Source organism: Lupinus angustifolius, chromosome LG01 (genome assembly GCF_001865875.1).
Source record: "Lupinus angustifolius cultivar Tanjil chromosome LG01, LupAngTanjil_v1.0, whole genome shotgun sequence".
NCBI classification, from domain to species: Eukaryota; Viridiplantae; Streptophyta; class Magnoliopsida; order Fabales; family Fabaceae; genus Lupinus; species Lupinus angustifolius.
In genome coordinates this window covers 3,684,328-3,697,230 of record NC_032009.1, presented here as the reverse complement: position 1 = coordinate 3,697,230, position 12,903 = coordinate 3,684,328, and the positions used below count along the sequence as shown (strand labels likewise).

General features: G+C 32.5%; 4 protein-coding genes across 4 annotated transcripts in view; 3 read left to right on the top strand and 1 right to left on the bottom strand.

Annotated features, from left to right (window-relative positions):
• The window catches only part of LOC109347896 (2Fe-2S ferredoxin-like), a 3,490-nt gene extending 205 nt beyond the window's left edge, over positions 1-3,285 (top strand). Inside the window, exons 2-8 of the mRNA XM_019588012.1 lie at positions 93-186; positions 295-362; positions 805-911; positions 2,140-2,246; positions 2,563-2,612; positions 2,711-2,793; positions 2,888-3,285. Coding sequence (XP_019443557.1) covers positions 129-186; positions 295-362; positions 805-911; positions 2,140-2,246; positions 2,563-2,612; positions 2,711-2,793; positions 2,888-3,002 — 588 coding nt within the window. The 5' untranslated portion in view covers positions 93-128 and the 3' untranslated portion in view covers positions 3,003-3,285. The remainder of the gene's footprint in view (positions 1-92; positions 187-294; positions 363-804; positions 912-2,139; positions 2,247-2,562; positions 2,613-2,710; positions 2,794-2,887) is intronic.
• Positions 3,837-5,397, top strand: LOC109347879 (peroxiredoxin Q, chloroplastic-like). Its single transcript, XM_019587988.1, has 4 exons — positions 3,837-4,083; positions 4,192-4,329; positions 4,672-4,761; positions 4,923-5,397. The coding sequence occupies exons 1-4, from the start codon at positions 3,883-3,885 to the stop codon at positions 5,139-5,141; spliced, it is 648 nt and encodes a 215-aa protein (XP_019443533.1). The 5' UTR covers positions 3,837-3,882; the 3' UTR covers positions 5,142-5,397.
• LOC109347889 (peroxiredoxin Q, chloroplastic-like) lies at positions 6,546-8,105 on the top strand. Its single transcript, XM_019588001.1, has 4 exons — positions 6,546-6,835; positions 6,932-7,069; positions 7,497-7,586; positions 7,670-8,105. Exons 1-4 carry the CDS (start codon positions 6,635-6,637, stop codon positions 7,886-7,888), a joined length of 648 nt encoding a protein of 215 aa, XP_019443546.1. The 5' UTR covers positions 6,546-6,634; the 3' UTR covers positions 7,889-8,105.
• LOC109347873 (probable flavin-containing monooxygenase 1) overlaps positions 8,253-12,903 on the bottom strand; it is a 5,847-nt gene continuing 1,196 nt past the window's right edge. The window contains exons 2-5 of the mRNA XM_019587977.1: positions 12,082-12,322; positions 9,340-9,518; positions 8,865-9,214; positions 8,253-8,762 (exon numbers count right to left, since the gene is read on the bottom strand). Coding sequence (XP_019443522.1) covers positions 8,420-8,762; positions 8,865-9,214; positions 9,340-9,518; positions 12,082-12,322 — 1,113 coding nt within the window. The 3' untranslated portion in view covers positions 8,253-8,419. The remainder of the gene's footprint in view (positions 8,763-8,864; positions 9,215-9,339; positions 9,519-12,081; positions 12,323-12,903) is intronic.

Genomic DNA, 12,903 nt, shown 5'->3' with positions numbered 1-12,903 from the left:
ATATATATATATATATATATATATATATATATATATATATATATATATATATATATATATATATATATATATATATATATATATATATATATATATATATTTATTTTAGGGTTTATCTAAACCTCACCATGCTAAATTCTAGAGTAGCAAGATTTGGAGCTTGCGTCGCTAAACACCTTTCCACAAGTACACATCTATATTTCTTTTACTAATTTTATCTTGCTCCGTTTTTTTATCTTATTGCATTGGAATTTATAATTCTAATCATTATTTTTATTTCTTTCACTTTTACAGGGAACTATGCTTCCATGTCTAGATCACCATATATTCTAACCGCTACCAACCGCCACATGCAACCTCCGGTTAGTATTGTTTTGTTATTATTTAAATTTAATAAGCATTAGTTGAATATGTTAAGAATTTGAATTGTCCTTATGTTTTTTTCCTAGTCGGTGAAGTTTAACCTTTTTTTTGTTTGGTACATGTGAAGTTTGATAAGATGTAACGGTTAATTGTGTTCTTAATCGTTGTTTAAAATTAAGTTGATACTTACAGTATTACCTATTGTGTTGGTGTAGCTTCACATGTTGGTCTTATCAAATAGAAATTTTGTTTCCTTTGAACTTTTTTTAGAGGAAAGATTACAGGACTCAGAGTTTTATAATGCTTACATTTAAAAAAATTGTCAAATTGGAAGCTGTGTTGGAAAACTTTTGTTGATTCTGTAAATATTGAAAATGTTAGATGTGGAAATTAATGTTTCTGATTTCAAATGTGTGATATTTTTTCCCTGAACATCAACAGCTTTTGTTTAATATGTTATACAATGGAGCCATGATTAAGAAGCATATTTTCTTTTCAATGATGACTACTAACAACACATCCGAGGAAGGGAGTGATAAAGAAGAAACGTAAGTTTTTTTTTCTTTTGAGATGACAGTTTGTGGCAGTATGTTATTGTGTTGTAAATATGTAGCATTCAAAACATGGTAATATTGTGTCATAACTTCGGGCGCAGAAAGCAATATTCATAACTAGACCATTTCCCTATTGCTTTGTTAAGATTACCGGAACTTATGTGAGAAGTCATTGCATAGCATAAGACCTCTTTGAAAAACTTGGCAATCTCTTCAGAGTTAATGCCATATTTTGACATGAAACACTGGTGAACTTTATTCACCAAAAATGAATGGGTTCATTTTGCAGACAAATTTAAACTTCTGTTATCTTGTCTTTGCGTGATTTTTGATATTGTGCAAGGACTCTCCAGCGGGATGAGCTTTTATCACAGAGCAAACTCAAGACTTTGACCCCAAAAAGCCAAAGACTTTAGAAGGACAAACATTATGTAGTTGCATTTGTTTGTTAACTGAAGGCTGGGGAATTAAATATTTCTTAAAATTCTGCAATTTCCAGATTATACTGTTGCATAAAGGAGCTAACATACTGCATTGTTACACTTCCAAGTTTCATGATGATTGTGTTGATTAATGGGAGAATGGCATAATGATTGAATGTATCATCAATATCATGACTGGAGGTAATGTCTGTAATTTTGGTTAATAAATAGTTAGAAAATAAAAGCTGAGATGATGGATATGGACTTGAAATTTGCACTCCTTTTCTTCCTTCCAATGGTTAATTTTCGAAGGCATTTCACAACTTGAAAATGCCAGGAATGGTAATATCACATTTTCACATGAACATTGAGGTTTAAACTTTAAGTTTGGATTTACAGTTGCATGTATAATGTATGCATCCTAGCATTCTAGATTTCATGCTATCAACCATGTTGGTGTGATGTCTAAGCAGGAGTCAGGCTAAGTCTAGAGTATGACACTGTAATCTAAATGGCAAAATAACCATCTCCGAGCCTCAATTGTTTCACTGGATTATAGTTCCTTGAACTCTTCCGGTTCATTCTCATGTCAGATGGAAGACATCTAAAAACTTGCCTTAAGACAGATGGTGCAATTACTGCAAATTGCATCACGTTTGTGTGGCTGATTAGTTGACTAATTGAATGGTAGAATGGAGCAACATCCTTGGTGAAGTGCACCAGAGCACTTCAATTGAAGTTCAAAAGAAAAATACTCATTTGTCACTCTGCTCCTTATATGTTGATACAAATTTATGCAGGATATCTGTAACTTTCGTGGGCAAGGATGATGAGGAAACTCATATTGAAGTCCCTGTTGGAATGTCTATGTTAGAAGCTGCTCAGGAAAACAACATCGAGCTTGAAGGCAAGAGCTTTGACATTAGCATTCCACTCTTCATTTTTATTTTTAAAGTTTGGTGGATCATAATGGTGTTTATTGTTTATTGAAATGGTATAAGGCTGTTATTGTTGTTGATCTTTTTATGGGAAGGGATCAAGTTATTCGGGGAGTAACTTTAAAGAGTTAATCTCAATCAAATTATTTTGATTCAGAATTAGCACTTGTCATTACTTTTCAACTTTATCAAATCTGGGACCAGTTGCTGAAGAGGCAAGCATATCTATTCTTGATTCAGCTTATTGTTGCTGTTACCAAAGTTAATTTATTTATGTTATCGCAGGAGCATGTGAGGCATCACTTGCCTGTTCAACTTGCCACGTTATTGTGATGGTATGTCATGGAAAGTGCCACTTTAAGTTAGTTTGATTATTTTTCTGTTAGTGTTGTTTTCCGTTTAAATGACAGTCAAATTACTTAACCTTGTGCAGGATGTAGAATACTACAATAAATTGGAAGATCCAACTGATGAAGAAAATGACATGTTGGATCTAGCTTTCGGGCTTAGTGAAACGTGGGTTTCTTTAACATGAACTGCGACTGCAAAATTTTATTTTTCGTTTTCATCCCCTCAATTTCTTTGCATGCTGATTTTGGCAATTGTGCAGATCACGTTTGGGTTGCCAAGTGATCGCCAAGCCTGAACTTGATGGAATCCGTTTAGCTCTTCCTGCTGCCACTCGGAACTTCGCTGTTGATGGTTATGTGCCCAAACCACACTAAAATGATTGGGTGCAAAGAAAGTGGCTTTCAATTTCGTAGCTTCATGCCCCGTTAGATAAATGGGCATTTTTTTATCTTAGGATTAGTTCTGTACTGTGTTGAAATTTTCATGGTTGTCGAGCTCCTCCTTATGGAAACCGGAGCGATCACGTCAAAATTCAGGCTGGCTACAATTGCTTGTTAATAAATTATTGTACTATATGATTTTGTTTATCAATCCGGAATATATAAAAGAAGAAAACCAAAAACCACTATCTTAAATTGAGACAAGTAATAGTTACCTTTCCTGTATGAATGCATAGTTACTATCAGATTTGGAGTCACAATCTAAAACTGAGTTTATGGTAGCTTGGCGTGCATCTTTGGAATTGATTCCGGCATGAAAACTCAACCAAAATAATCATGAAATATTACAAATTACCACTCTTGGTAGTATAAGTAGTAGAATCGATGTTTTACTTGCTTGTATTCTGGACTCTGTTACCTACTGGATGGTGCATCCTTTTATTTTGATGGCAATTTGAGATCATTGTAGTACTGCCTCCACACTTCGTAACACTAAAGGAGAGTCTGCTATATTTGTTAAGTAATAGCCAATAGCTCTAGAATCAAGATTCAGGTATACTGTGATAAAGCTATGCCTTCTGAAACTGCTGTCAAAAATGATTTTTTTTTTGGTAATCATAATATACGTGGATAATAAATACATGTTGAATAAAAAAATGAAATTAGTCAAACAAATTCCAAAGGGTATATATACATCCATGATTGGTCCACGTAAGAGGGCAATCCCATCCAACCAACTAAACCACTTTGCTTCCTTATCTACCACTCCATCCAATTCATTCACTAACTTTCTCCCTCTCTTCCATTCTCACTCATGGCTTCCTTCACTTTCTCAAACCACTCTCTTCCCACTTCCCGAATGCTTAACACTCAAACTCTCAACTACCCTTCTTCTCAAATCCTATCCACACCTTCCAATTCTCATTTTTTTGGTCTCAAATTATCTAATTCTTCCACTTTCTCTATCCCATCTACTCCTGTTTCTTTTTCACAAAAACCTTCCATTTTTGCTAAGGTACATTTTTTCTTAATCAACTATGTCTGCATCTTTTCATCTTTATACATTTAAGAAGGCATCCATGTTTGTTTGTTTTTGTTTGTGTTTGTGTTTGTTCCATGACAGGTGAGTAAAGGTTCAAAGCCACCACCATTCACATTGAAAGATCAAGATGGAAAAACTGTCAGCCTTACCAACTTCAAAGGAAAACCTGTTGTTGTTTATTTCTACCCTGCTGATGATTCTCCTAGCTGTACCAAACAGGTAAAAACACATTCAATCTTACATTCAAAGGTGTTGTTGTTCTTATGAAAATGAAAGAGGGTTTTGTTTATGGAACATGAAGGATCACAAGTTCTGTTATTTGTACAACATTTTTAGACAAGATTTGTGACACACAACATTTTTACTTTAAATCATACTTATCAATACTCACATAAATCATATGTTGTCCCAACATTGTTTATAAATGTTGCAAAGAATCATATGATATATCTCCAATTATAATTAAAAGCGATACAATAACTCATGATCATTGATTCTTAATATAGTTAGAGGCTAGCAGTGTCAAAATTTGAACTTTTAAATTATTTTGTTACAACGCAGGCTTGCGCTTTCCGGGACTCGTATGAGAAGTTCAAGAAAGCAGGAGCAGAGGTTATAGGTGTCAGTGGTGATGATTCTTCATCTCACAAGGTAAAAATCAAATGTTTCACTACAATTTGATTGAAATGAAATACCAGGATAGGGGTACATGACTACTACTATATAAAATATACTAGTATGAGAAAATATAGTAGTAGTGATGGGGTCCCTAACATATTATCTTTATACTGAAAGTGTTGCATGGAATGTAGGCATTTGCCAAAAAGCACAGACTTCCATTTACATTGTTGAGTGATGAGGGAAACAAGGTGAGGAAAGAATGGGGAGTGCCGAGTGATTTATTTGGAGCATTGCCCGGAAGAGAGACTTATGTTCTTGACAAAAATGGGGTGGTTCAGCTTGTATACAACAATCAGTTCCAACCAGAAAAGCATATCGACGAGACGTTGAAGTTACTTCAAAGCCTTTGAGGCCTTTTATTCTTGTGTTCTATTCCATCCTCATCGGCTTGAGTGAGACAAGTATGTAACTATGAATTGTGATCACTGTAATTTTGATAGTGTAGCTGATTATGGACCCATTTTCTATAAAGAGCAAATTGTTATGATCTCTCCTGATAGAAATCTTGTTTCAATTATCACACATAAAGTTAGATTATTAGTATATTTTTTGTATTGTAAGCTCAGCATCAATTGAGCAAGTGATCATCCAAGTTTTATTATTTCTTGTTCTTTTCTGTGTCTATATTATTTTATGGTTTGAATGTGCTACTTGAAACACCAAGGTTTTGCAATCTCTTTGATATATCTGAGAAACATTACCATAATGTTGAAGTAGTTGTCATTATTATTATAACTAACTAACTCTTTCAATGATGACTATGCCTAGCATAACAACATTTATCCCACAATTTAAAACTTGACCCTAAATTTTCCACTCTTAATTTTAGGGAACACCAAACTGACTGCAAAAATATAACTCTTTCTTGGGACATTTATTTTCTTATCATATTACTATTATCAATGCAATGATTATTACAATGCTCTAAGGTCTTCAATCTTCCCTCATGGCTTTCACTTCTATAAGGGCCAAATGCTTCCTTTCATTCTCATAGCAGTTTGAGTTCTTTGGAGAAGAGGCAAGCTTTATTATGAGGAATGGTTACAACTCCATCCACCCTGTTAAACATTAAAGGAGAGCCTGGTATATTTGGTAAATAATTACTCGAGTATACTGTCATAAAGCTTTACCTTCTAATGTGATTCTTTTGGTAATAATCATAATATACATGGATAATATAAAACATGTTGAGCATTGGTAGAAAACCAAGAAGTGAAAATCAGATGCTAATTTCCACAATGAATAGAGAATCTTCAAACTCATCTCAATATCCTGACCAAGCATAATCACTTGATATTTTTTCATAAGCTAAAACTTTTATGAAACTGAACTCTAACTACCAAAATAGTACTTATACGTTATAATTACTGAATAATTCTCCTTCATATGTGACTAATGTGAGCAAGAAAATACAATCCAATGAAACTACACTTGAAAATCTATTCAGAATTTAGAATATTGTATTTATGCATGCAACTTATTCTGAAATTAAATTTTGCTGTAAATTGAACTCAAAAGAAAAGTTGAATAAAAAAAGAAGGGGTGAGGAAACCAACAAGGCGTTGGTCTTGTAAGATCCCGCTAAATCCTTAGGATGATTAAAAGATTAAGGACTTGATTCTCGAGAGCGACACTTATTGGAAGAAGTAGCTACACATTCCAAAAGGGACTAATTACCCATAGGATAATAGGACACCCTTGCTATTACAAAAAAAGATGGGGTGAGGAATGGTCCACGCCAAAGGGGAATCCCAACCAGCCAAACCACATTCTTTATCTATCATCCATCACCCCATCAAGTTCATGCACTATCTTCTTCCAACCTTCATTCTCACCCACACTCATGGCTTCCTTCACTTTCTCAAACCACTCTCTTCCTACCTCACTAATACTTAACACTCAAACTCCCAGATACCCTTCTTCTCAACTCCTTTCCACACCTTCCAATTCTCATTTTTTTGGCCTCAAATTGTCTCATTCTTCCACTTTCTCTATCCCATCTACCCCTGCATCTTTTTCACTCACTCCTTCCATTTTTGCCAAGGTACATTTCTTCTTAGTCAACTTTCTCTGCATCTTTTAATCTATATACATTCAGGAAAGTATCCATGTTTGTTCTTTTGTGTTTGTTCCTTGATAGGTGAATAAAGGTTCAAAACCACCAGCTTTCACATTGAAAGATCAAGATGGAAAGGTGGTGAGCCTCACCAAATTCAAAGGAAAACCCCTTGTTGTATATTTCTACCCTGCTGATGAGACCCCTGGATGCACCAAACAGGTATAAGAATTATGGTTAACACTTCATATATGCTTGCATTTAGAGAATGGAGCCATTACCAAAGGCATTGTTGTTCTTATGAAAATGAAAGGGAATGGAGTTGTTTTGTTTATAGAACAAGAAGTATTACTAGTATTGTTATTTCTTCAACATAATTAGAAAGATTTGTGGCAAAAACTCATTTCTATACTTCAACAGTTTAACTCAAATTACACAATACCTTGATATTTATCAGTAGTTACATCATGTTGTTCCGGCTTCGTCGAGAAATGTTGTAAAGAAACATATCTCTTAGACTATTATACAGTTCAGGTCATGGTATACTTAAAAGGCATACAATAAAGGATTGACATTGCACTACTGACTAGTGAGATAGTAATTAATAACACTGGCAAGTTTTAATTTTTTTTAACTTTTATTGATGCAGGCTTGTGCTTTTAGGGACTCTTATGAGAAGTTCAAGAAAGCAGGAGCAGAGGTTGTTGGGATAAGTGGCGATGATGCTTCGTCTCACAAGGTAAAAAACAACCGTTTCCCGCAATTTGTTTGCTATCAAATTTGTTATCTTTATAGTGAAAGCATTGCATGGAACGTTTGTAGGCATTTGCTAAGAAGTACCGGCTTCCATTTACATTGTTGAGTGATGAAGGTAACAAGGTGAGGAAAGAATGGGGAGTGCCAGGTGATTTTTTCGGAGCATTGCCTGGGAGAGAGACTTATGTTCTTGACAAAAATGGGGTGGTTCAGCTTGTATACAACAATCAGTTCCAACCGGAAAAGCACATTGATGAGACCTTGAAACTACTTCAAAGCCGTTAACGCCTCTGATTCGTTTGTGTTCCATTCCACCCCCATTGGCCTGAATCAGGGTCAGACAAGCATGTAACTAGGAATTTGTTATCACTGTAATTATGATAGTGTTCCTGATTTTGGACCCTTTGATCACAAATCAGATTACCAGTATCTTTTGCATATGATAAGGTTAGCATCATTTGAACAAGTGATTATCCATTATAATTTAATTATTCTCTGGTTCTTTTTAGTGTCTATACTGTATTATTTTATGGTTCATGTTTGAATGTCCAAGTTCTGCAATCTTTATGATTTATCTGAGCAACATTACTATAACATTCAAGTAGATATTATAATTAAATTTCTTAAACATGACTATGCCTATCATCAGAACAGCATTTGTCCCACAATATTCATATAAAAATTGTCCCAAAAATTTTCACCCTCGTTTTTCGGGGACGCCGAGCTGACTGCTAAGAGACAACTCTTTCCTGAGACATTTATTTTGTTGTCATATTACTTACTAATGCAATAACTAGTAGAACAGTGATAAGGTCTTCAATCTTCTTTCTCATAGTCTTCACTGCTATAAGGGCCAAATGCTTCTGATATCCAGTTATTCTTCCTCATGAAATTCCATCCCATATCTTTACATATTTCATCACTATGGTTGATGCTATAAGTTGAAATGCAGTGCCTCTTATAGAACCTAGTTGACCTTTTCATTACTTCCATCTCCTTAAGAGTTTGTGAAAGCATATTCTCAACCCTTGGGAGCTTGAATTTGTCATCTACAAGTCCAGAAAGCCACATGGAGCGTAGCTCGGAAGAGTGAAGATTTGAAACACTCTCAACATAACCCACAAAGGCCATGTTTGGAATCAATGGATGGATAGTTCCCCTGTCATAAACAGCATGACTCAATTAACAATTCTCATATGTTTTTTCATTCATTTTTATTATTACTGAAAGAAAGCACAATGAACTAAACATCCCTTCTTACCTGTACAAAGGCATAACACCAGAAGGGTACTCCAAAAGGCTACGAAAGGGGTCCGGTAAAATGGTTTTGATCTTCTTCTTTCCATCAAAACCAGTTGCAAGAACAACTACATCTGCCTCCAGTTTTGAGTTGTCCTCAAATTCAATTCCTCCATTCCAGAACCACCACTTTGCTGCTTTTTTGAAGACAATTTTGCCTTTTTCAGCCTCAGAGAATAACTTTTCTGGCACAATGGCCATTTGACAGGATGCATAATCTTCCACAAAGGGGTGTTCTGGTTTTAACCCATACTTCTCCAAAGGAAGTTTCCAAAGAAGGTAGGACTCGATGAACTTCGAGATTGCATGCCGCTGTTTTAAGTAATTATATAACAAGAAACCATTAGCAATACTTTGGTAATTGGCAGCAAGAACATTTATGCAGGTATGTACAGAATGTATCATAAGATTTGGTAAGTGAAAAATGTTAAATTTACCATTGGAGATAACATCAGGTAGAGAAAGGTTCTGAGTAAGCCTTGGTTTGGTCTTTCATAGAGTAACTGAGAAGATCTTGTTGAGAAGAATAAGAAAAATGGCAATCCCCAAATCCAGTAGTGTGGAACTATCCAATGCAAAGTCCTTACCACCATGGTGCATGGTTGTCCTTCAGGTCCTTTAGAACAAGTCAGAAGCAACTTTGTTATGCATGTTGAAATTTTTAAGAAACAAAAAGAAAACATGTAACTGTACAACCCCTACAACATTTGACTATTAAGATAATATATTTAAGACAAGATCATTCTCTTTTAATCTTAATTTAGGACTTAGGATTTTCACATGATTAATTTCAACTTTATTTCCTAAAGGAACCTAAAGAACATTATTTTGTTAACTTCACTGCAAAAAAACTCAAACTAGGTGATGTTTAGAACAAATAAGGATCTTTTCCATTAATGGAGAGACAAATGTCACAAACACACAAAAAGCAATATATAGTAACACTTTTATCCCATTGTTTACTATGAAATCACATTTTTGCTATTGAAAATATGTATAAAAACAATAACTTGTCTCTCTATTAATGAAGAGGATCCTGATTGTTTAGAACAACATGCAAGTGACACAGAACTACTATCTTAAATCACCTTTAGTGCCTAACTTAAACACTGACTATGATTTAAATTGTCTTCAAGTAAATAAGGAAAATAAGTTTCTCTCATTTTCTTGCATATTATTGATCAAGTTAATTAGTCAATTGAATAAGGTATTGGGAGTTGAGAAAAAATGAATATTTAATTATCATTAATTTTTAAATAATAATCGATAATGTATTGACTGTGTATAAAATTTTATACTATATATAGATATTACATGGAGTTCAGTTAAGTTTTGTATTTTAGTTTAGGATTATCACAAGTGGCTCTCATTCTGTGGGTCAATATGATAGTAGGAATCCGTCATTAAACCTTTTTCTCATTCAAAATAGAGAAAAAGATGTAAATATTAATAGTATAATAGTTTTTTACATTATTATTGAATAATCCATTATTAATATTTTATAATTATCTACTCTTAAATAAAAGTAATATAAATAAATAAGAGATAATATATTGACTATGTATAATTTTTTATACCATTATTGCATAAATATTAAACTATATCTATCATTTGAAGGGGTTGGGATGTAGAGTTCAGTAATTAGTTTTATAATTTATAATTTTTTATTCTTACCATTAAATTTAACAACTTAGATTTTAAACAATTTTTAAAAAAATTATAAATTACTAAATTCACTCTTTACGTCATATTTTAGTATTAGGCTTATTCTCTACTACTTGAAAGTATTGTCAAAATTGATGTGTTGGATTCTATTTCATAGGTCAGTACACATCAAATAAAATGAAAGAAAAGTTCACCAAAATAAAATAACATGAAAGAATAGTAAGCGAACATGTGTTATACAAAGTGTGCAATCAAACCATGCAAACTGGAACATAGAAAATGAAGCATACTGAACATCAATATTATTCAATAATAACCAAAAGCAATACATTAAATTACAGACAAGAATATTTTGTAAAACTAATGTCATGTCGTTTTAGCCTATATAAGAATAAGCAAAAACTGAAAACGACATTAACCAAATTTGTATTTTATAAAAAAAGAAATGCCCGAAAAAAGACAAAGCAAGATACTTCTATCTCTAAGAAATACTGAAAATGGACTTCCAGAAATACTATCTTGAATATTTATGCCCCACGATTCTAGAACTCAATAAGACACAAATAGCAAGCCAAAATTTTAAATAAAGGTTGGAAGAGGAAAAAGAAGTTAGAAACAAAAAATGAGTTTCATTTTAATGGAGTATTAAATTATTAATCAATTATTATATACTATTTACATTTTTATATTTATTATAGAATCAGTAAAACTGATTTAATGATGTGACAATACATTATTCGTTTAAGAATTTGGTATATTTCTATCCATCACAATTAAATATTAAAAATCATGTATAGGATTAGTTTTTTATTTAAGTACTTAAAATATGACATATTGCATGATGACACTTTGCTCAAATATATACACAAAATTTATGTTAACTTATATACAACACATGGCATCATTCACTCACATAAACATATGCTATGATGTATCAAATTAGGTTTGAAATATATATACGATGGAAGAATTTATACACAATATATGAAACTCTTTATTTGTATTATTAGATCATCTATTATTTATAATATTCTTTTTGAAGAGGCAATGTTGATTAAAAATAAATAATAAATTGGCAGTATATCAAACTCTTATATTATTAGTGTATAAATTTTTAAATTTTTGTGTGTTTCAAAATCTAATATTAATTACTTTAGTGCCATACTGTAGTTACACTTATGTGAGTTTATTCAACTATTTTTCATGTATCTTTTTAGACATTTGGTACCTTTTAATTTAATCAACTATTTTCCAATTAAAAAAATATTTTAGAATAAGAAATACTGTCAATAAGTCACTAACTGTAGAAATATTTTGTACTTTGTACAGTGTATAAATACCATGTATAGATCACCTTCAAACAGTTATTATTTATAAATAAAAGGACAAAGTAAAAAAATAATATAGTTAGTAATTACTTAAAAATATTAAGTTGAACATTGTGAAATGAAGCTGAAATATATACACTACACTGGTAATTAAGTAGATACATAAGAGTGGAATGTTATTATTACCTTGATTTACAAGAGCACACTCGGTGGCTAAATCAAGGCCTGACTTTTTGGAACCAACAACCACAACCTTTTTCCCCTTAAGAAGTTGAGTGGTACCTTCCTTATCAAGTTTACAATAATCAAGTGTATGCATCACCTTGCCCTTGAATATTTCAGGGCCTTTATTGCTTGCGAACGTTGGGATATTGGGTATATCTCCATATTTCCCAATACAAATTACCAAAAACTCGAAGCTGAACCACTGAAATAAGTAAGGATAATAATGGCTACAAATATCAGTACACAACAAATTATATTACCCAATATGCAAGTTCTTATGGTTTTCATGATTTGTTTTAACCCTATTATATGCAACTATTTACAAAGAAATTTTAATTTAATTCAATTTGTATCTTAATTTAGGAAATAAAAAAAATATTTATAATTTTTTTAGAAAAAATTGTCAAATCTTGTATCTCCATTAAATAGAATGAAAGTACATCTCACTTAAAAATTACTCAGCATTACCCATATACTATAACGACGTATATTAGTAAAAACTATTAGCTAATAAATATTTGTAATTAGCAAAATCACTGTTTTTAATTAGCAAAATCACTTTTTCCCTTTTTAGAGAGGACATGGGTAAGGGATTAGATATTTAGATGCATGATAAAGATCCTCTGAAGTAATTAAGATTGCCTATAGAAATGACACAAAAATAAGAATCCATTCATCCTTAGATTATATAGTAAGTCAAAATCTCTATGCACTTTCTCGAAACAATGATGGATACTACATTGCTGGCTTACTTTATAGGCAAACCTCTAGAAATCTTATAAT